Raw genomic sequence first — 23533 nt, forward strand, 5'->3', positions numbered from 1 at the left:
ACTGAGTCCGTATTACAGAGAGGGGGTGACAGACTCTCCAAGGGATGCATTCTATAATTTAATGATACATCTATTATTGTTTTTTATGTCGTTATTATTTTTTTCCAAAATTAACTTAAACATTTTTCAACTTTACTCCTTACAAAGTACGATTTATTTCTCATATATTCGTGTTAAATATATATTATAATGTCCTGCATATGTATTCAATTTAATCAAACATTCTAAACGTATTTATACATTTTATATCCCAAAAATTCATTCAGAATAAAAACAAAAACAAATGAAAAATAATAATAAAAAAACTATGTTATCCCTACATATTTTAAAATACAACCTCTTTGATACAACGGTGGGGCCGTTTAAATGGATGTATTGCATCGCGGCTGTTTGTGTCCTGCCTTGCGTTACGACACCTCAACTTTGTGTTGCTATGCCGTAAAACACTTTTGTCCGACCTGCCAGTGAAGAGAGAGACTGAAGAAGGCCTTAAAGCTTATATATTTATAGACGATGAAAGCAGAGTTATCGAAACGCACTTTCATTTCATAGACAGTATTATAGTCTTTCTCACGATGATCATAGAGAATGTGGAAGCCTTGAAGTCGTGGCTGGCAAAACTCCTGGAGCCAATGTGAGTGTTGAATTGAAATGACATTTAGCTTGCATGCTACGTAGCTAACGTGAGCTAACTAGCAAGGCATCAATGGGGGTTTGCTAGAATCTGATGGCAAATTCTTGCACGAGTTAGCTAACCACCATTGCCGCTAGCTGGCTTTTCATAACAAAAAGGGAGACTGTGATATTTCTCATTATCTAACGTTTACGTTAAAAAAATTAAATTGTGCACGACATACCTTAGAGCATGTTTGTTTTATTAAGTATAGTTAACCACGTTGACTCCACGCTAACGTGACTTTACCACAGCTCTGTAGCAAGCTGCAGCCGATATATTTGAATGCTTTTACTTGATATTAAAGTAGGTGTTGAATCTGTTCAGCGTTATATGATATGTTTGTTTTTTTTATAAATAAATACAAAGTGTTTGCTCATGGAGTTACCATAGTTACATGCACACACACGCTTTCTCACTCTATTTCTGCCTCTTTCAAATGTAAAATCATTGAATTACATTGGAATCACAAGATGACACGAATGCACATACATGCATAAGTGGATTCACGTATTTTAAAGTGAGTTGGTACACAGAGGAGTAGATGGTGCCATCACCAGAGGCAATGTTTATGTGATGCAGAAACATTTGCTGGCTGTGTGTCATAAAGTAATGCTCTTAAAGGTGTTGCACTTTAGTAACTTTACAGTAGTGGAATTGTTACTGACATTAGTCTTAGGCACATTGATCTCTGACCCTGTTGGTTATTTAAGATCAAATGGCAGTGAAGGCAGTTTTGAGAGTTTATAGTTGTGTATATAATACATTAGCCATCTAATTATATATACCTTTGGAGTTGTCTACCCTTTCCTGGGTGTTTGTGTACTTGTGATGTTATTGCAATAGCCCCACTAAGACCTGAGGAGAGTTTTAATATGATCTCTTATTATAAAATAGAACAAAATTCTGTCTTTTATTTGGTTTAAAAGTTTGGATGCTTTTTTCCTAGTTATTTTAGTCATGTTCTGCCTTGTCTGCATTGTCGGGGGTCTCATTTGGTACTGACTATGTTTTGGTTTCTTTTGAAAATGTCTTCATGCATGGGTAGTTTGGCACCACTGTTGCGGTTGGTTTAATTATACATTTGAATTAAGTTTTCTCTCTCTGTTTTCTCTCCTGTCTTTTCCGCCCATGTTTAAGTCACTAAGCAGTTTGACCAATCCTTCATTGGCTTTTCCTTTTGTATTGTATTGTTAAAGTAAGATAGACAAAATTAAAAATGTATATATGTTAATCTACAGATGTGATGCTGACCCCTCTGCATTAGCCAACTATGTGGTGGCTCTGGTGAAGAAGGACAAAGCAGAAAAAGAGTTGAAAGCACTTTGTGCTGATCAGCTTGATGTCTTCCTACAAAAAGGTATGAATGCCACACAAAGCTCCTCAGTGTTACTGAATGCTGCATGTTGTTTTTATATTAACTTTGAGCTCTTGATGCTCATTTAAATAATGCAGAATGTTTTTCTCCAGTAGAGATTTCTAACATTCAGCTAACAAGCCACATTTATTTAATTCAAGTCATTCTAAGTTATACACTTAATGCAAATTTATGCAATGATCACCATACTAGTTGTGGATCCCCAATATGGCCACCAGAGGGGGTGTGTTACATCACACACACCCCCCAGGTCTCCAGCCTACACCACATTAAGCATTAACTTGTTAAGCCTGACTTGAGTTTAAGCACTTTTTTTGATTGCACAGTACAAATATATATAATATGATTGGGTTGGTGTGGAAAAAACATCTCAGAGGTTACTTTATTGAGAATTAGGGTTTAAGCCTTAGTAAAGTTAAAGTTTCCTGACACTTTAACCATTTCTGCACAAAAGGAAGTGAACCTGTCAGAAGTTAACTATCGCAGCCCATATTCTTTGGAATAACCTACTTGCTCTCCAGATAAATTATTCACATTACATCGTTGAATATACTCTCATTTTTTTGTGGATTACATTTTCTCCTTCATGTTCTTTTGATTGCATTTTTACCAAGCAGCTTTACCTGTTTATTCCCTTTGCTGTGTCTGCGTTTGTGTTAGTACAATAATCTTTTGTTGCTACACTACCCAGACTCCTGATAATCCTGATCTAAATGGTGTGTGTGTGTGTGTGTGTGTGTGTGTGTGTGTGTGTGTGTGTGTGTGTGTGTGTGTGTGTGTGTGTGTGTGTGTGTGTGTGTGTGTGTGTGTGTGTGTGTGTGTGTGTGTGTGTGTGTGTGTGTGTGTGTGTGTGTGTGTGTGTGTGTGTGTGTGTGTGTGTGTGTGTGTGTGTGTGTGTGTGTGTGTGTGTGTGTGTGTGTGTGTGTGTGTGTGTGTGTGTGTGTGTGTGTGTGTGTGCGTGCGTGCGCGTGTGTTCATGTTTGAGGGCAAATTTGCCTGCTCAGGAGGAATGGAGCAAAAACTGCACACAAATTCAGATAAAATCTATAATCTATTCACATGATTGATCTTGTGTTCGCAGAGACAACAGGATTTGTTGATAAACTTTTTGAATGTCTGACAACCAAGAACTACCTTGGAAATCCTGCTACCAAGGAAGTTCCAAAAGAAGAGGTCAAACCGCCTGCAGCTAAATCTGATGTTGTGGAGGTAAGAAGCCTTAATGGGACAATTATTGGCTACACTAAGACTCTGAAAAGGAATGTGTCACCCATTAAAGCATCTTTTAAAGTGATTTTGTAGATTAGTAAGCAGAGCATAACCCATGTTGATTCTGTGTCTATATGGGGCTTTGGATCAAATAATTTGATACATATCTCATTTTGAAAAGTCATTGTAATTCTAAATCTTACGTTTTTTTTTGTTTTTTTTAACAAGGCTGAAACTCCAGAGGAGGAGAGAGAAAACAGGCGGAGGAGAAGTCCTCTGAGAAACTTCAATGAGTCCAGGTATGGCTGTGGCTTCAGGGATATGTTTCAGCTCATCTCAATGAGCAAGCATAATGCTTATGCAGATGCTATTCAGACTTGCTTTGAAAAAAATTGTCATCTCTTTTCAGTTTTTTAAACTGATAAAATTTTCAGGAAACGCGTTTTAACGATTGGACGAAAACTGTATTGTTTAGAGCATGGTACACAAAACAAAGATTAATTAAAAATGTGCTCACTGAAGGGAAGCAGTTTACCTCCTTTATACCTTGAGGTGGTCCTGTCTTTTGTGTCCTGTTTTGATCAACCTCCCTCCATCATTAATAACTAACCAAACTCTTAGCTGGCACTCCCAGGGGTCAAGCTTGAATCATGCATTACTTTTAAACAGATGAGGCTGCTTCCTTTGGTGCAGCCTCATCTCAATTGCCTAATCTCAATTTATGGTTCCTGCTGACAACCAGTGGATTGATTCTAACACAAACAGATTTTCTGGATCCTTTAATCATAACGTTTATACTCTGGGGCCAATCAGGCAAATGTTTGCTCAGGGTACATGGTACAGATTCAGAATGATCAACAAAGTGCAATACTGATGTGTATAATTGTATAATTTCCCTTACAACCACATAGGGGCCGCGATGACAGGAGGCGAGATGAGCGCAAGCGCCGTGACTTCGATCGGCACGGGAAAAGCGGCAGCGACTCACACCGCGAGCGGGAGCGGCACGAACGTCGCAGGGGCAGCCCCCGGGGGAGGAGCTACAGCCGCAGCCGAAGCCACAGCCGGAGCAGGAGCGGCAGCCGAGGAAAGAGCAGGGACAAGGAGCACAGAGGAGGCAGAGGTGAGAAAGTTCCCCGACAGCCAATAACAACAGCACAGGGAGGGGGCCACACCCAGGAGTGGAGAAGTTCCTGAAGCTCCTGTCGACACAGTTGATCTGTGCATTAGTGATGCAGAAGTGACATCCTGAGGGTGAAATGCGCAGAGGTGCTTAAGATTTTTGAGAGGAGAGTTCTGAATGTAGCTGTCGGGATTATATTCTGTTGAATTATTGGTCAGTGTTGCTGGGAGTTGTGATCAACAAGGAACAATGTGGACAGCTTTGCAATCACATCATTGGGGATTCAACAACACGCCCTGGAATTGGCTTTATCACCCGCAAGCTTACGGTAATCTACACCTCTAGTGTTTGACACGACGAGAGAAGAATCAGTTTTTTAAAAAAGCTTAAAATTGACATGGTTTAAATTTCAGCTCTGTTTATTACTCTGCTGTAATACTTATTTGTGTTTGTGCTAAAATACCTCTATCGCTCTCCTCTTTTGATTGTCTAACAGACTTCAAGTCAAAGTTTGAGTTAGAAAGGAAGGATACAGACTGCTACAACTCCTCCAACACATCCGGCTCCCAGCAGCAGCACCCACCACCGCTCCTGCCGACACCCCCGCACCCCTTTTCATCCTCGTCGACCGTCTCAGCAGTTGGAGGTGTTCCCATAGTAACACCGGCTCACCTGCCTGATAGCACTACAGACAGCTGGTCTGGCTACTATGGCGCCCAGAGGCAAGACGGCGTCGGCAAGCCATTCAGCACCAAGAGCGTTTCGCTCAAACAGCGCTGCAGGGATTACGATGGTAGGAAGAGAGTGAATCGTCTTTTCCTCCTTGCCATAGATTCCTGCTTTCTATCAACTTTTTAGGTTTTTTTTTTCAATTTTGCTTAATCATTACCTCCTCTATCTCAGAGCCTATTGATGCTCAAAACAATTTCTCCAGAAAATGACGTGGTCATTTTAAGGTTTGCTGTTTAAACTGTTATCTTCCCATGACAGTTATTGGTTGCATTGTTTAGTCTCCTCACTAATGACCACTGTTTAGCACTCACACTCTTCTCCCCAGTGAAAACCAGGAAAGCAAGCAGGCCCTCACCTACTTCTCCCCAGAGACACAAGGGTTTAAACTTACCAACTGTCCCTGAAGCACACTGCTATCTGTCACAGTGCTCAACCACTAGGGACCTGGTTTCTTAATGAGACTGTGGGGTAAATACATGCACTGTATGACTTAGCTACTTTAGTCTTGGACAAGCTTTCTTGTTTATTTATTCTCATTTTCCTTCGCCTTTGGTCCTAATTTCCCTTCTGTCATATTTTTGTGAATGGCTTTGACTTCCGGGGGCCCTAACAGCTTATAAGGATTACAGCAGGTTACAGATAGATACTCAAGAGTAGCTGAGGGGAAAAAAAACTAGATGATATTTAGGTCTTGCCTAGAGGATGTTTGTTTCTGCTGTCCTAAACTTCTAAAATACCTACATATACATATCCTTCTCCTTCACACAGAGAAGGGATTTTGTGTCCGTGGCGACCTTTGTCCATTCGACCACGGCAACGACCCTCTCATCGTTGATGATGTCAATCTTCCGAACATGATTCCATTCCCTCCCCCGCCTGTTATGCCCCCCACTGGTCTGCCCATGCCCCCGATCATTGAGCCACCCCCTCCTCTGAGGATGCCTGCGATGCCCCCCTATGGCCAGCCACCACCCCCAGGCGTCTTCCCCATGACTGGTAAGTATTACTGCCACACTGGTGCATAAATGGAAACTTACCATCTCTGGTAATGTGCTTTCTAATCAATTTCTCATAGTGGATAAAAGTGACTGCCCTTTTTCTGGCTTCCACCATCAATTGAGTAAACATTTTGACTCTTGTGTAATGTCATAACTGCAGTGAGGGTTTGTAGATAAAACATTTTTTGAGTGTAGCCCTTCATTTAAATGACACTGTGTATAACTGTGTCTACAGCTGATTCAGAGGCTTCTGATAAAATATTTTACACACAGGTATTATTTCACAATGTTGGTTGTTTTTCTTACCCTTGTTTATTTCTTTGTTGTACGTAGACATTTTATACTGAAAATCCAGCTTTCCTGTATACAGTGTCTATATTATTTATAGATATTACATCATTATTATTTGTGAATACGCTCTAAACAGACTTCACACTCTTCTGTAGAGACTTTTTTTTTTTTTTTTTTACCCGGTAGAAGAAAAAGCCTTTCATGAGGCTGCTCTTCTTCTTCCGTACAATCTTGTCTAACTATCTTATTCTACCCATTACACTAATTATGCTGGTTCTTCAATGGTGTTCTTACTATGAAGTTTGTTTTTTGATTTTTATAAATCTTATGCAACATATATATTATATTGTAAAGTTGAAGCATTTAATTCAACAGTTGTTTCCACTTCCTGCCACCTTCTCTATGACGTTAAGGCAACCTGTGTGGCAGTAAAAACATTTTAGTAGCACAAATTGAAAGAGTCACTGTCATACTTGCGATATACCTGAGACATTAGCTTGGGCTTGTGTTTCCCTCAGGACCCCCACTGATAGCAACCAGTGGGATTGATACCCCCAACCACCAAACAGCAATCACTTCTTCTCCTCCTATTGGACCGCCTGGTGTGGGGCTGCCACCTACTCTTCCTCCTCCTCCACCTCCTCCCTCCTCGTCCTCATCTGTATCTCTTCGTCCCCAATATGTCCAGTCTGAATGTAAGCAGCGATGCTTTTCCTATTCAGATTGGCAAATTATGTTCTTTTTCCCTTTTCTCTTGCCTGCTTTCATTTGTCTTTAATTATTGTAGATGTTAGACATAGTACAATAATGTTATGTTTCTACACTACCCAGACTCCTGATAATCCTTATCTAAGTGGCAAGCGAGCCTGTAACCTGGTGCCCTACTTGGGTGCGTGCATGCGTGCGTGCGTGTGCGTGTGTGTGTCATCGCCAGGTCACAGCTTTTGCTTGACACGACCAGGTCACACTGACCGAACATAACATTGTGGGGGAAAAAAACAAATGCACTTGTATAAATTTATTTTCATGCATTTTGAACGTAGTGCAAGTGTCAAAGTAAAAAAAACTGGAAATTGAGGCAACATTTTTCCCACTGGCAACTTTGATAAACCATTTTCAATATGAAAATAAGGAACATCTCAAACACCTCTGTATTACACTGAATGAACACTTTCCCAAAAGGGAACCGGCCACAATAGGCTCTTAAACTGTAAAAGTATATCATATGCTATGACTTTGAAAATACCAAAATACATAGATCAAAAGAATTAAAAAAAATGTGGCTATATTTAAACAATTAAAGCTGACAAACATTTATTGTCCCGGTGATTGGCATGTTTTGGGTGATGCTGTCACATGTGCGTTAACATGTTGGATGTGGTTTCATTCACATACCCTACACGGTGTAGCGTGTACCTTACCGTGACTCCATACCATCGTGTACAGAACAACAGAACATTTACAGCCCTAGTAGATATGATTAAGTTGAGCTATAATGACCAAGCTAGTGAGCCTTTAGTTGCTTTTTATGAACTTTTAAGTACCATATCTTTCTTTTTCTGTTGTCTTCTGTCATAAGTTTTATGTGTAGCGTCGTAGATGTATTTCTTTAGGCTGCAGTAATGGCTATTGACCAGAGGGTAGCACTGTTTATTAACTATAGACAAAGTATAGGCCAATAACCTGTTCCCTTCCACATATTATTGTGTTGAGTGCTTTTCCCATAATTCAGCTCATGAATAATTGCAGTTAGCTAAGGCTTAGTTTAAATGGACTGGGTCTATTTTTAGTCAAATAAACTTGGGTTCTTGGCCTTATTTGACTTATGTCTTAAAGTAAACTGTGGCTCAGGTTAAGAATTTATCATCTTATGGTGTTTCATCTTGTTTATCATGTTACGATGATGTATCTTTTTTCTATTATTTTATTTTCTCTATATATTACATAATCATTTTAATCCCTACTCAGAGCTATATTTAACATAGACCGTCACAGGTTGCTGTCAATCCACTGGACACATTTAAACTTGTTCTTTTTTATACGACAGTTATTTCGTTTTTGTTTTTTTTTACTTTTTTAAGACACTAAAAGGTTGTTTCATACGCCCTAAGTCTTGGTGTGTTTGTGTTTACTTTTCCACATAAGATAACTATGATCCAGAGGGCTATAACCCAGAATCACCAGGCCTGACTGCAGTAGGTCGTAACCCGTACCGTCAGTTCATTCCCCGAGTGCAGACACAGCGCTCCAACCTTATCGGCCTCACCTCCAATGAAGGTCAAGGCTCCAGAGGTAAGTATTGGTTTGCTTCATACTCGCACTCTTCCTAAAACTAATCCTGGGCAATGGGCACTGTTGGACCGATATGATTTGTTTGGGAAAGCATGCTTGTCCAAACATGAAATCCCTGTATGGTGATACAAAATGCAAATGCTCTTTGCGTTTATCCTTATTTCTCTGTGTTTTTGTTCGTGTGTGCGTCTTCCAGCTGCCAACATAGTGATTCAGACAGAGCCTGCCACAGTAGCCAGCACTCCTGGAAGCAATGTGTCCCGTTTCAGCTCAGAGCAGGACAACAGGAAGAGAACCTTGGGACCCAGTACAGCTGAGGGACCGGCAGCTAAAAAACCCTGGATGGAGAAGTAAGGATTTTAAAGATACGCACATTTAAGAAGACTTTTAAGCTTGGATTGTAAGTAAACAGTAGTGCATCAGGAAGGTTTTGTGTCCTCACTTGAAAATAAAGCATTGCAAAGCAAGGGAATCTGTGGTGTGATCAAAGACACATTGGCTGAATAAGTTCTTGTTTGAGAAGTTTGAAGAAACTGAACGGTCAGTTGAAATTTGATATAACAAGTGCTTCCACCACTTCCTGTTACTGCAATGGGAGCCTTGTTTCACGTCAAGGTGACTCATTGGTCAGGAGCTTATCTTTTGTGTCAGTTGTGTGAAGCAGGTGCACACACACACATCCCAATGTCTTGAATGCTTCCACTGGCCCTACTTCCATTCCCTCTTAAGTGTCAAGTATAATTATAACTGATAAATTACTGGTATGTCAATAAGAAGGCAGAAACGCTGCCCAAGGTCATCAATCTAGGTTTCATGTCACTGCGGTTATCTGTGATCTTGCAAAAAATGATTAGCTTGTCTGCTTTTTTCCATTAATTTCTCTTTAGTATAAATACTTTGACAAACTTCAGATGTTAACCTTAGTCTTCTTCTCGTTTCAGGCCAAGCTTTAACAACCAACATAAGAACACTTTCCCCCCCAAGAGGTATCACTATGTGAATACCAAGTTGGAAGTGCGCAAGATCCCACGTGAGCTCAACAACATCACCAAGCTCAATGAGCATTTCAGCAAGTTTGGAACCATCGTCAACATCCAGGTAAAATGGATAATGTGCTGCTTTGCGCCAAGCAAACATGCAAAGTGCTACATTGTTGAAGAGGTAATTTAAACCAGTGTAGGCTGGATTTGTAGTAGTGGTAGTGGACTTTAGTTAACCAAAAGGTCTAGAAAAAGACGCATGACAGACATACAGGGCAGGATTCACGTTTACTATATGTTGCTCGCCTTTAGACCCGCAACACAACTTGCACAAATTTCCGATTCAGATCTACAAAAACACATATCTAATCTGTACACTCTACTCTCAATCCAGGTGGTGTTTGGCGGAGACCCAGAGGCAGCATTGATCCAGTACACAAAGAATGAGGAGGCCAGACGGGCCATATCCAGCACTGAGGCGGTCCTCAACAACCGCTTCATCCGGGTGTACTGGCACCGTGAGCCTGGCACCACCCCCACAGGGCTTCAGCAGCAGGAGCAGAGCTCAGGGAGTCAAGTGGCCGGGTCGGCACCCAGCCAGGGGCTGCAGCACGGCAACATGCATAAGGTTACTATAAAGAAGTCCTTTGTGTTTTCACGCTGATCCTACCATACTTTTGCAACCCCGATTAACTATTTCTCCCTGTATGATATCTGCAGGGGATCAAGCAGCACCATCCAGCCGCTTACGTGTTTAACAAGACTGTACCCAAACATCGCCCGGCATCATTGCCTGGGGTCACAGCTACAACAAAGCTGGACAGCCTAAACCCAAACACAGACGCCGCCACTGTACGTTTTTACAGTTGTATGCATGTGTGTCAGGTGATGCCAGACATGAAATAAAATAAATGATTTGTTTCAACAAGCTTGAAATACCGTACTTGTTAATATCTTCAGCAGAATACAGATCATGTCAGGCATGTTATGTCTCTCTGAAAAGTTGATCAAATTGACCAACTGACATGGCTTTGCAGCTGTGACAATGCTAAGATGCAGATAACATCCATTAAAGTAGAGGCCCCAGAGACCCAAAGATTGCTTTCCAGTAACACTGTCCAGCCAGTCTCACAGAATATAAAAATTGGAGCAATGCAGACGTCTATTGCTGCTGTATGCAAGCTCATTCTTGTTCTCTGTGGCACTTAGGTGGCACCTGCGCTGACAAACACGCAGAAGAGCTGCTTCACTTCTGCAGCCCTCAAGTCATCCTCAAAGAGCTTTGGGAAAACGGGAAAAGCACTAGAAGCACATGAAGTCCATAAGAAGAAACAGGTATGTGGCTTAATTTTATAATACATATGTTATACAATTTATAACATTTTGACTAGTACGAGAATAACAGAGCTGGGGCCATCATTGAGAAATAAAGTGTACATCCACAGCAACTACTGTATTTTTCACCTCTGAATGCTTCCTTTTTTCATTTAGGAGGCATTCAAACTCCAGCAGGACATGAGAAAGAAGAAGCAAGAGATGTTAAAGACACAGATTGAGTGTCAGAAGGTAAGACTGGACTCCACTTCTTATCTATTTATCTCTGCTTTTTTTCGCTGTCCATGTCAATTTACACCATATTGTCGCTCACTGCTTGTCCCTCTTCCTCCAGGTCTTGATAAACCGCCTGGAGAAGAACCGAGGGATGAAACCGGAGGAGCGAGCCAACATCATGAAGACCCTGAAGGAGCTGACGGAGAAGATCGCACAGCTGCAGAATGAAATGAACCCTGCCTCCCAGGTATCCAGTGACAAACCCAACCATGGCAAGACCAAGACTGATGTAAGTTAAAGTCATTTTGGTCGGGAAGATGACAGGAGTGTATCATCTCCTTTACGCAGAGATAGGGAAATTGAGTTATGTCCTGCCACTGTAGATCTGCTTTGAAACTGTATTTTTTTTTCATTTTATTTTATGTGTTAAGTGAATATGTTTTCTCATTTAACATGTTGTGTGACCAGGCCCAGAAGGAATTGCTGGATGCTGAGCTGGACTTTCACAAGAAGATGAGCTCTGGAGAGGATACAACTGATCTCAAGAGAAAACTGGGACAGTTACAAGTGGAGGTAACACACATCAGTATCAAATCATACATTTCCCTTAGAGGTCTCTACAATCTGTACAACAGATTTAGACAGTGACTGACTGACCATGTGCTGACTTGGAGGGAGTCTGCAAATAAGATAGTAGTCACATACTGTACACCACTCAATACTGCCTGATGAAGTAAGATATAACTAGAGAAGAGAAACATAATGTGCACATCCAAATAACTTTTGGATGGATCAGGTGCTGGGAGAAAAGCGTATCTACACAGCGAGGATACAAGTAGTTCACACTGTGTGAATGGCTATCAATAATAAAAATGATCAAAGCAATATATTTTGGTACCTAGAGAGGAATAAATGATACAGACAGAATCCTCAGTTTTCAGTTATTTGTATTCCCACAATCAGGTTTATGTTGTATCATTTCTAGGGAGAAAGCTAGTAGGACTAAGTTTTTACAATACACCTCACATGAATTTGTGAACGAAAGAAGCTTTAGCTGAAGAAAATGTGTTACTGCTGCAAGCATGTCAATGGATGACTTCACAATCGTATGAAAACTCATTGAAACTAATGTTATAGTTTAGTTATAGTTTCAATGTGAGCTTTTGATCACTTCTGAGTTAGACTTTAATGTATTAGAGTCTAAAAACGGTACTGTTCATTATAATGACTGCAGTTGATGTACTGAGAATTATGAGTTTGTACTGTGCAGATGCTGTGTCATAGATGTAAGAGGATTCATTTATTATTAATTGAATGCATTATAAAATAAGCTTAGTATAGTAAGTCAGTGTGTAATACTGAACATTTTGAAAGATGAAAAGAGGTAATATGTAGATTAGATTAGAAAACTATTAATCCATCCCAATGGGGAAACTCTTTTGCCACCATGGCAACTCATACAAACAATATAGAAATTACATTCACAGTCCTCAACAGACAAATTCAGACTACAATAAATAAATAACATAAAGAGCTATTTGAGACATGATCAACAGCTGAAAAGTGCAGTAGAACACTGAGCTTACTGAACGAGCTTTTGAGTCTGTTAAGAACACTGTGTAATGCGTGGTCTTCAAAATAGAGAACTGTTCTTTCCCTTAAACTAGCGCCGCACACGGACAAGGTCAGCTGTGTCACAAGATCAGCCTAACAAGAACACTGCTTTTGTTAGCAACACCCTGCCTAGCATGTTTTTTCCCCCCTCTACCCCTCTGGGTCCTAAATTAGCTAGTTATTAAAAATGTATATCCATCCAAACCCAACCCCTCTTCTGCACATTAAACTGCAGCCACTTAAGCAAGCCCAGAGGAATGGCCGCTAACGAAGCCAAATCAGACACAGGTTCTACACTGATGGAGCCCCATCTCATTAAAATTTGAGCTGCTGGTCCTTGTAAGGAAATCGCAGGATGACAATTAGAGGGAGATGTGAACGAGGGACAAATGGATGAGAGAGTGGTTGTGGAGTGGTTAGGAAGCGAGGAGATGTCACTTTAAAAATGGAGGAGTGACAACTAATGGTAAAGGGCAGAGAGTGACAGAGAGAGGAGGAGGCCAGAGTCAAGTGTAGATAATGTTTAAGGCTCGAGGCTTTTTATATTTTTTACATGCACAACAACATATCATCAAGGTTTCCACATCTGTTCGTAATTATTATTTGAAAACAGCCAGTTGGCGCCCTTATATTCTTGTTAAAGTGTATTGAAAAAAGCAGCAGCCAGTCAGTTGTTTTATAAAACCTACTGAACTGGCTCGCGGCTATGGTGCAGAGGTAGAGCTAAAATTCAGAAGATCGGTGGTTCGAAATTGCGTGTGAATGTGGTTTGATTGATTAGATTAGATGAAGTGCAGCTATTCACTGCCATCAGTGTATGAATCTTTGTGAATGGGTTAATGTGGCAAGTAATGTAAAAGCACCTTGGGTGGTCAGAAGACTAGAAAGGCACTTTATAAGTACAAGTCCATTTACCATTTCTCTTTTAGGCGACTCGGTTGGGTCTGATCCGGTCTCCAACGGGTCGAGGTCGGGGCCGAGGGAAGATGGCGCTGGAGCACGGTTCAGTGCACATGGGTCGGGGCAGGGGCCGAAGCCGGGAGATGATGGCTCGCAGCGGGACCGTGAACCGCATGGTGGTCGACCACAGACCCAGAGCCCTGGCTATTTTGGGGGTTACTCAGGAGGAGAAGGAAGAGCTAAAGCCGCACTTTGTGGTGAAGACCTTTTTTTTGTATTAATTATCCAGAGAATTTTATTGACTATTTAAAAACCGCACTGCAATACATTTTTTTATTATTATTTTCATCTTAGAAATTTGGTGAGGTCGAGGATGTCCGTGACCAAGACGCCAACAGTGTTGTCATGACCTTTAAGACGCGAAGCGAAGCAGAAAATGTAAGTGCCATGATTCCAAATCCGACCAGTCTCTTTGCCTCTTTCTTGCTCCCTTTTATTTTTTCATTGCCCCGTCTAATCACATTTAATTAACAATAAAATATAAAAAGCATAACTTGCAACTGTCCTGTTTTGTTTTCTAGGCAGCTAACCAGGGAGCTAGGTTCAAAGGTCGTGTTCTGCAGATATCCTGGTACAAGCCCAAGACGCCCTCTGTTACAACAGAGCCAGAGGAGGAAGACGCTAAAGATGAGGACAATACGGTATGACACACCACACACAAACCAAGGCACTTCATGTGGAACATGGAGTTATGTGTTATAGTAATAAGTAACACATATAGCCACCCAGAAACCAGGAAAGGAAGTCTGTAAATTACAACTTGATATTCTGAGTAAGAAAACTTTTGTAAGTTTTAGTTATATCCACAGATTTTACGTGCACATTCCTTTCCAGTGCTTCTAAATTTTTCACTACCGCTCCCAATGGAAAATCAGGGCGAGCCTCTCAGTGCTAAGAGCGTCTTAGCCCTTTGAGGGAAACTACATTACTGTCAGGTCAGGTGAAATCGTCTGTATTTTTATGTCTTTGGTTGGGTTTTCGAGGTTGCGCTCTAAGTTTTACGACCTAAGGGTCTACTTTTTATGCTACAGGCACCAGAATGATTCAACAGAGAACCCATTGATAAATGGCGTTACCAGGTCGGCATCATAGGTCTCAGAGATAAAGAGACAGAAAATTTACTTAGACAGTTTAGTAAGACCAGCAAGACATGTAGTTTATGTGGGAAAAGTCACAAGACAGGCATGCTTCTCATTTAGGTCGGGTAAAACTAAATCTTCCTCTGGTTGTACGATTCCAAACTGCAGCTCAGTTAGATAGTTGCTTGCTTCTCAAGTCCCACCAGCTATGAATTATTATGTGTATCAACCATGACGAGTACTGCTCCCATCTGACTAAAATCTCCACGCTGTGTAGAGCAAATATGTGACACAATGTAAAGAGCCATCACATAATCTCATCAGTTTAAGTGTTCAAAGCTAAGCAATAGATCTGTGTGTTTTTTTCCCATTCAAACAGAAGGAAGCTAGCTCTTATTTGCCTGTCGGGGATGAAGAAGAGGAGGAAGAGGACGACGATGAAGATGACGAGTACGAGAGTCGATCTTGGAGACGATGAAGACACCGTGATTCGTCATGACCTGCTCACCAGCAGAGTCACTCATTACTTTTCCCCACATGCAGATGAAATCAACATGGAACTCACTTTTTTTTCTTCTTTCCAGTATTTTCAAAGTAATTTTAGACTCTAATCAAAGTAGAAACGCCTTTACTTACTGTACGTCAAAAGAAGTTTAGAGGGCCGAGTTTTTATATCCCTCGAATGAACAATTATTTAAAACATCTCACTTTTGCTGAGAAAGATAAATGTTAAGTTGTTCTTATAGATAGAAAATCCTATGTAAGTTTCAGTGTGCATACCAGATGATTAATATCAGTAATGCACAACATTTGTGTCTACTGTGAATAGGTATTTTTATACATACTGTATTTAAGCTCTTTTCTCACCAGTTTTTTGAAAAATCTTGTCCTCAGTTCAGGGACAGCCATTCCTTCACCAATAGAACGTTCTCTGTTGCTACCAGAGAGATATTTATTTATTTTTCCACTGCATAAATGCACTGTGCCGTACCTTTATTGGCACCGTATGGTATGGTTTTGCATTTCACTTTGCTCAGATTGCTTTGGTGTGGGTAAGCCCAAATTGTTAAAGGATCCAAATATTTTTGACAGTGAGTCACTTCGCTGGCATGAATACATGCTAGTTTGTGCATGTTGTATTCTAAATAAGGAGCCATCTCTGCCCAGCACCCAGAGGTGCTGATATTGTACCATAACCATATTAGAGCCAGTACAGGTACAGAAGGATACCAGTGCAATAGATAAATCTAAACTATGTTTACAAATTGCCGTGTCCATGCACGTTATTTACAGTCTTGAAGTAAATCTTCAAATTTTCCCCACTTGTGTTTTGTTGCTCATGTCCGGTGCCACTCTGTGTAAATATAAACACCCACACAGGTGTTCTACATTTGCTAAGGAGTGTCTCACATTTTTCACTTGTTTTATTCTGTCTCTTGGTCATCCAAAGGACCTGGCAGGATAAGGATCAGCTCACCCATTTAAAAAATGTGAGATCCATAGACAGGTGTTTGAATGTAATACTGAACAGTTGATTTTTAATATATATAGATATAATTTCTTTGCCTTACACAATCAGCGGATGGCTGAATTTTTACGGGATTTGTGATTTACTTTTGTACATTTTGTAAATGCTTGAAAGAGAAATTACTGTTGTACTACTTTTTTTTTAAGTTTCTTTTCCTGTCATTTTAAACAGATGACAAGGTTCAGTCAGGTAGAAAAGGTCAAGCAAGAGCGCTTAGCGTCTCTGCTTATTCACAAGAAATTTTCATTTGTGTTAAACCAGTCCACGTTATTTCACTAAATTTGTCATCTAAGTAGCACATTTCTTTTTAAACTTTACGAGTTGTGGAAAACACTCAGTTGAAAGACAGAAGTCATAGTAATTGTGCATTAGTGCAGCTTTGCCTGTATCTGAATATTGTCAGACAGTGCTCTCAATCCACTCTGCAAGTGCAACTACAATGTGCGTCTTTCATGACAAAAGTTTTATTTTACATTTGCCTTCTTTACAAATACTGTATTTTAGATTCCTCTGGGTGGGAGGAATGCAATTAATTAAAGTGAATATGGAAATGTGCTCAATGAAAGAAAATCAGTGCTTCACTAAACAAATAATGTTTACATGCAGCCTAGCAAAGTGTTGTAACGCACACTTATAACACAAACTAATCATATCCGATAACACGACAGGTCAGATCGAAGCACCAAAACAAAGGAGAGATAGTGAGTTATTAGTTAACCGTAGCAGTCTCACTACTTTACACACACATGGCAGGTAGAGATCTGCATGTATATAGAAACCTGCATGTAAATATTCATGCAGATTTCTGTCTGCGATGTTAACGGACGCCACATGTAAAGGGGTGCAGAACTCTTTAAAACACTTTGATTTCCTCTCACCTACTAATGTTGGTAGCGCTCTTGTTTTGATTGCATATCTCCCTGTAGATTGATAACTCAGAAGCCTCCTGCCAGTGACCTCATTGTCCCATTAAAACCTTTGAGTTTCATGGCATTCAAAATTAGATTCAGGTGTGTGAAAGGAAGCTGCGGCACTTTGTACTTTAATATGATTTGCGCGTATGATATTTTACTTTAAATGAAGTCACTGGCAGTTGTATAGCAGAAACCTATACTAGCAGGGTTCTTGCTTGTGTAGATGAGGATTCAGACGTCTCTCCCACTTTTTTAAATATCTTCTGTATGCTACTATCACAATGGTGTAAAAAATGTAAAATGTTTATTGGATAATAGTTTTGGATTTGTTACTGTTTATATTTGCAGGATGTGGATGTATTTTCTTCATGTATTTTGTTTGTAAAAAAAAACGGATTTCTAATTTACTAGCATGTTTGCTTTTGCCAATAAAGATGGAGGAATGGGGTGCTTGGAAGACGATAAAAAAGAAGAAAAGGAAAAAAAAAGAACATTTCAATTGGATCGGGGAGAAAAAAAAAAAAGAAACATTTAAGATAAAAGCAGAAAATTGACCAAAAAAGAAGTCAACATTGGCAATGGGAAAAAATGAAGCAAAAGCATTCCAGAAAATATAACCTTAAACTCTTGTGTTGTCTCCTTAATTTTGCATATCTGATAGAGATGTTAAACACCAACATGCTAACATTTAGCAATATCACAGCCAACTAGGCAAAGCCCTCTGTGTCTGAGTTTTGGTGTCCTTGTATTTAAAAATGATCGCATCTGCCTCATTCATTGTTTCCACGTACTGGAACATCTTGGAGGGCATTGTTGCACTTATATCATGGGCACTTAACATAAACAAAAAGAAAAACTGTTCAGATTGACATTTTAAAAAATAATATTGTAGCTCCTTTGCAGTGGGCTTCCCACTGAGAGCCTGTTTGTGCTTGAGGTTTCTATCCATCTATCCTATCTATTGCTCAAAATAGCACCAAACCCCATGATAACAGTCCCTACACATATAAGAAGCACCACCAACAACGTAGTTAGTGAACCCGGAGTTTATTGAAAAAGTGTTTTACAATGCTTCAAGCCTTAGCAGTCGGCTATGTCTATATTGGCGGGCATTCTATCCAAGTCGATTACTGAATTACTTATGTGGTCCGCCTGTCAGTATAGACCTAGCCGGCTGCTAAGGCTTGTACCATAGTAAAACACTCTTTTTCAATAAACTCCGGGTTCACTAACTACATTGTTGGTACTTTGTTTTATGTGTAGGGCCTCTTATCATGCTACTGAAGTGGTTTGATGCTAATTTGATCAATATTAGTGGTAAAAAAAAATAACGTTTCCAATGCGTTCATCGCACCGCCCTGAGCTAATCAGTGTTAGCCATGTCTGGCTGTTAATGACTCTCTGGGATTTCTTTCTTAATAGTTGATCAACTAAAAAACTTTCTTGATGGCTTATTTGATGTATAATCATGCCAAAAAAGTGCATGGGGTCCATTAACGCCGGACTTACACTATAAGGGGGGTTTTTCTTGCCCCAACTGCTTATGGGGTAATGGTGAGTCGCTGTATATAATAGAGTATGGTCTAGACCAGCTCTATATGAAAAGTGTCATGATAACAACCGTTATGATTTGTTTTGTTTAACCCATGGCTAGGCCAGGGGGTCATTCAGTAAACTGATAAGTGACTGTAATATTGTTAGTAGACCAGTTGTACATGGATTTAAAATGGCAGTTTGTGGTGACCTAAACAGTGTTATTTTGTTTCTTGCCAGCCAATCAGAAACGTGGCAATTGTACAATTAAATGTACCCCAACAATCAATCCATCCAGGCCTCTAGATACCTAGATATTCCTCAAAATACAACCAGGTCAATCAATCATAAAAATAAAAAACACAAGATGCTACTTTTAGTACTATTATGTTATTGCTACTATTATATAATCCTGTGTGGGGCTGGTGGTAAACATAATACATTACCTTCCATTGTGTCCATTCCCCCAAACAAATCCCCACCCTGTCACAGTGCAGACTGTGACCTCTGACACTCACAATTACAGCAGCCAGCAACTAACATGAAATACCCCTGAATATTGCAAGAGTGTTTCTTACTTTAGGAAGTCAAGTAAAAACACTCAGAGTCTGTTTAGTTTAATGTAGGATCTTCCGGCTCGCCCCGGGGAGAGGGATTCCAAACTGGGACCTGCGAACTGTTCCAGGAAGAACCCGCAGCAACCTGGTGACAGGGAGGTGATGGAACCAGCACTGGTGTAATTGGGTTCTATATATGCGCAGTGTTTGCCACATGTAATAAAAACTAATACGATTTTGCATGGATATAGTAGAAAATCACTCATATTGGCAAGAAATACTTTTTGATGCTGTTAAATTTAGTAAAGCAGGCCCATTTTTTCAATTATCAAATGAGAAACAAAAAAAGGGGCAGCTTAGTTGTTGTCATCTGAAGTTTGTATTTAAACCACTCACCACAGAGGGTAAAGTACTGCATGCTTTGCAGTTACAGCATCTGGTGGAGTGTGCAGACCAGATGTGGGGTGAAAAGAAAACAGCCCCTGTCACACTTGGCCACAATATGACAACGCAATACAATATGAAAAAGCACACAGACGACAGAGTTGTAAACAATGGCTACTAAATTACGAATGGTCCCAGCTATATAATAGCTTTTAAGGGGGAAGGAAAAGGGAAGGGTGAGAAAAGGCTTTTATTCTAACATCTTATAAAGTCATGGATCCATAAGTAAAGCTTTCTCACAGCTTCTCAAGTGTTGCCTTTTACATTTTGTATACATATTCTAAAAATAGATTCGTTTGATTAAAGCTATCTAGGTACATTTCACATACAGTCTCCAGGTAGAATTTCGATGTGATAAAAGATCTCAGCCTAACTCTTTTATGTTTAAAAGGTATATCCATCTGAAAAATGCACAAATCCGAGTCATGTCTGTGTATTCTCTCCCTCCTGTCTATCATCATGTAAGTAGCCAACATGCTGCTCCTAAAGTCTCACTCCCCAGCCTGCAACAAGTTTGCATGGTGAGAAAAGACCCCGGCTGTTTTAATCTGTATAATGAATAAGAACATGCCAGCGTTGTAATGGATGCCTGCCACCGTACAGCTAAATTATTCAGAGTCTGGGGAACCAGAGAGGCGGCCAGCAGGATCGGATGGACCCCGCTGTGTCATCGGTTCGCCTCTGCCCGCCTGGCTCCTCTTTCGGCCCGTCCACCCCGGCTTCGTGAGTTTAAACCATGCGGCCACATGAGATGGCTGTACAGCAGCCCCGAGAATGGGCGTTCACATGGGAGGAGAGCAAACGAATGTCCTCCGGTCACCTGGCCAGCAACCTGCAGGCCTGAGATACAATTCGAAGCATGTAGTACCAAAATGATTGATCAACCATCGTAGGCTTTGATCCATTTTACATTGTATTGAATCTAAAAGTGATAGACTATTAGGGAACACTGTCAACACATCGGATAGCGCAGGAGCAACCTGCTATCCGGAGTAACCTAATTAAACTGTCGCTTCAGCGGTGCTGCGCTGTCCATGGTGCTGAAATACTGGAGCGTTGTACCCGATGAATCCTTGGTTTTATTTTCTCAAAATCAGTATCAAGAAAACTTTCCAAAATGCCATATGAAGTCATAATAACGTTATCATACATGTCAACGTTTTATTAGAATATTAGTGGTGTTTTTTCCTGCTGGTTTATTTGACGCTTGCGCACACAGGCCAACATTTTGCAACTTGTAAGTTGAGCAGAAGAGCAGGTGGGAGGGGAGGAGGAGGGAGACTGAAAGAAGAGGAGGGGGAGGCGGGGGGATGCCGGGAGGCGCTGCCGATGTTAACAAGTCAGTCTGGTGAAGGAGAGCAGAGGAGCTCTGTATAGCTGTCCGCTGCCCGGCTTTCATGTCAGGGGCCACATTGCTGAGGGGCTTGCAGGGAGGAGGATGATGACCATGAACGGCAAGCAGCATTTCTCCATGCACCCGGCTCTGCACGAGCCCAAATATCCCGGCCTGCACTCAGGCTCGGAGGGCATGCGCAGAGTCTGTCTGGCCGCCCCGCAGGTACGTTCAGGTCGGAGGAGAAGGGCTGTGGAGTATACTGGGAAAAAATATCACACTGGAAATGTCTGTAAAGTTGATTTGACAGGACTTTGTTCTACCCGCTATCTCTCTCTTTCTCCTCTGTCTGTGCCCCCTCTCTCTCTCCCACCCCCCACCCCCTCCCTCATCCACATGTCTTTTCAAGCAATGCTCTTGCTTTCATATTAATTTTTATGACCTGCGCTTTGAGGAGGGTTCTCGTCTCTCCTCAGTGCTGCTTGCCTTTGGAAAATGTTTTTTAGATCCTGAGAGCTGCCTGACAGAATTCCCCACTGACTCCAGTATGCGCACTCTTGCTTGCAGCTGCAGGGCAATATATTCGGAGGCTTTGATGAGAGCCTGCTGGCACGGGCAGAGGCTCTGGCGGCTGCTGACAGCATTGTCTCTCACGGCAAGAGTCACCCGTTCAAACCAGACGTGACTTACCATACCATGAGCAGTGTCCCCTGCACCTCAGCCTCCTCTTCTTCCTCCACCACCGTGCCCATCTCCCACGTCCCCTCCACCCTCGCCTCCCATCACCATCACCACCACCACCACCACCTCGGACAGACCCTGGAGGCCGGGGACCTCCTGGACCACCTCTCCACCAGCCTGGCCGTCACCGGGATGGGTGCTTCGGAGCCTCCCGGGATGACCACGTCGGCGCACCACCACCACCAGCACCCTCACCACCACCTGCAGACCATGGGGCAGCTGCACCAGGCGATGGCCAACATGGCCCACCCTCACTCCCTGTCAGTGCACGGTGGCATGGCGTGCGTCAACGACGTGGAGTCGGATCCCAGGGAGCTGGAAGCTTTTGCCGAGCGGTTCAAGCAGAGGAGGATCAAACTCGGAGTGACCCAGGCGGACGTCGGGTCGGCGCTGGCCAACCTCAAGATCCCCGGAGTGGGATCTTTGAGCCAGAGCACCATCTGCAGGTTCGAGTCCCTCACCTTGTCCCACAACAACATGATAGCGCTCAAGCCGGTTCTCCAGGCCTGGCTGGAGGAAGCAGAGGCTGCGTACCGGGAGAAAAGCAGCAAGCCGGACCTTTTCAACGGGAACGAGAGGAAAAGAAAGCGCACCTCCATCGCCGCGCCGGAGAAGCGCTCTTTGGAGGCGTACTTTGCCATCCAGCCTCGGCCCTCCTCGGAAAAAATCGCGGCAATCGCTGAAAAACTGGACCTGAAAAAGAATGTGGTTCGAGTTTGGTTTTGCAACCAGCGGCAAAAACAGAAACGAATGAAATACTCTGCGGTGCACTGAGTTTCACACATCATGAATTAAATAGCCTACTACATTTTTGATCGAGTGATTAATAATAGCCTAAGTAGCCTAACTAACAGGGATTTATCAACAGTCCTCCTTCACGGCTCATCTGGGATTAACTCCAAAAAAAGACTTTTTCATTTCATGTCACTCACTCTTCATTGTTGCACTTTTTTTCGATTTTGTTATTAATATGGGACTCATACATGATTGTGTTATAGATCTATGGGGAGGGTGATTTTGATGTTGTTGATGATGTATCTTGCACACACTAAATATGAACTTCCATCAAGTCCACCCTGGCAGTTTGTCACATTCAGGGATATTAACTCACTTTTTTTAAAGTCATGAAATGGAGTTTAGAAGCTACGTTTATGGTTGAATTGTCAGCTGTGTTAAACTGATGCTGTATGAAGAGTTTTAAAAGAGAAAGACATGAGGATTTTCGTGAAATAGATAATGGATTGTTTTGTAATGTTGGCCGAGTTTTATCCTCCACATCACTGGCTCACATGTGCAGAAGTAGCCCGCGCCGTCATATGTTGAACTGTGTTCTCACTTCTCTAGAGTTCCGTTATGAGGGGTTCAAAAATGCACCTTTTGAAACCACCATTTCCTTTTTGTTTTGCAAACGAATCTGCTCTGTTCGTGAACTGTTTGATGGCCATTTACGCACAAATATGATTAACTACAGTAATGTTATTTCACATGCTATGACACACTGAGTCTGTTTATCTTGAATTATTTAGAAATGGAAATGACACCTTCATATGAGGCACATCCTTGTGGCTTTGGCTGCTGCTATATTTGAGTATTTTGATGTGAA

The 23533-nt window shown here is 41.5% G+C and overlaps 2 protein-coding genes across 4 annotated transcripts; both read left to right on the forward strand.

Annotated features, from left to right (window-relative positions):
- The first annotated feature begins 468 nt into the window (after positions 1–468).
- rbm27 (RNA binding motif protein 27) lies at positions 469–17924 on the forward strand. 3 transcript variants are annotated; one of them, XM_083926401.1, is made up of 21 exons: positions 469–634; positions 1915–2033; positions 3133–3260; positions 3489–3559; positions 4172–4383; positions 4880–5176; positions 5884–6111; positions 6923–7099; positions 8550–8696; positions 8893–9046; positions 9638–9794; positions 10071–10304; positions 10397–10528; positions 10886–11011; positions 11168–11242; positions 11346–11516; positions 11696–11800; positions 13771–13998; positions 14096–14179; positions 14323–14442; positions 15260–17924. In XM_083926401.1, exons 1-21 carry the CDS (start codon positions 576–578, stop codon positions 15356–15358), a joined length of 3123 nt encoding a protein of 1040 aa, XP_083782527.1. In that variant the 5' UTR covers positions 469–575; the 3' UTR covers positions 15359–17924. The 3 variants fall into 3 exon arrangements, with proteins under 3 accessions (XP_083782527.1, XP_083782528.1, XP_083782529.1); XM_083926402.1 differs by having other exon boundaries at positions 11346–11474; XM_083926403.1 differs by lacking the exon at positions 6923–7099.
- A 3370-nt stretch (positions 17925–21294) lies between these two features.
- pou4f3 (POU class 4 homeobox 3) lies at positions 21295–22704 on the forward strand (the record flags this gene model as incomplete). Its single annotated transcript, XM_083926405.1, has 2 exons — positions 21295–21414; positions 21757–22704. The coding sequence occupies 2 exons, from the start codon at positions 21295–21297 to the stop codon at positions 22702–22704; spliced, it is 1068 nt and encodes a 355-aa protein (XP_083782531.1).
- Between the last annotated feature and the right edge of the window lie 829 nt (positions 22705–23533).

The sequence above is a fragment of the Echiichthys vipera genome (genome assembly GCF_963691815.1).
Source record: "Echiichthys vipera genome assembly, chromosome: 14".
Taxonomy (NCBI): domain Eukaryota; kingdom Metazoa; phylum Chordata; class Actinopteri; order Perciformes; family Trachinidae; genus Echiichthys; species Echiichthys vipera.

What these genes read in the sequence shown, in the direction of transcription:
- rbm27 (XM_083926401.1), top strand. Translation starts at nt 576, where the DNA reads ATGATCATAGAGAATGTGGAAGCCTTGAAGTCGTGGCTGGCAAAACTC. An exon ending in GAACCATCGTCAACATCCAG is followed by an intron (nt 9,795 to 10,070) that starts GTAAAATGGATA and finishes CTCTCAATCCAG; the next exon opens with GTGGTGTTTGGCGGAGACCC. An exon ending in CGCGAAGCGAAGCAGAAAAT is followed by an intron (nt 14,180 to 14,322) that starts GTAAGTGCCATG and finishes TTTGTTTTCTAG; the next exon opens with GCAGCTAACCAGGGAGCTAG.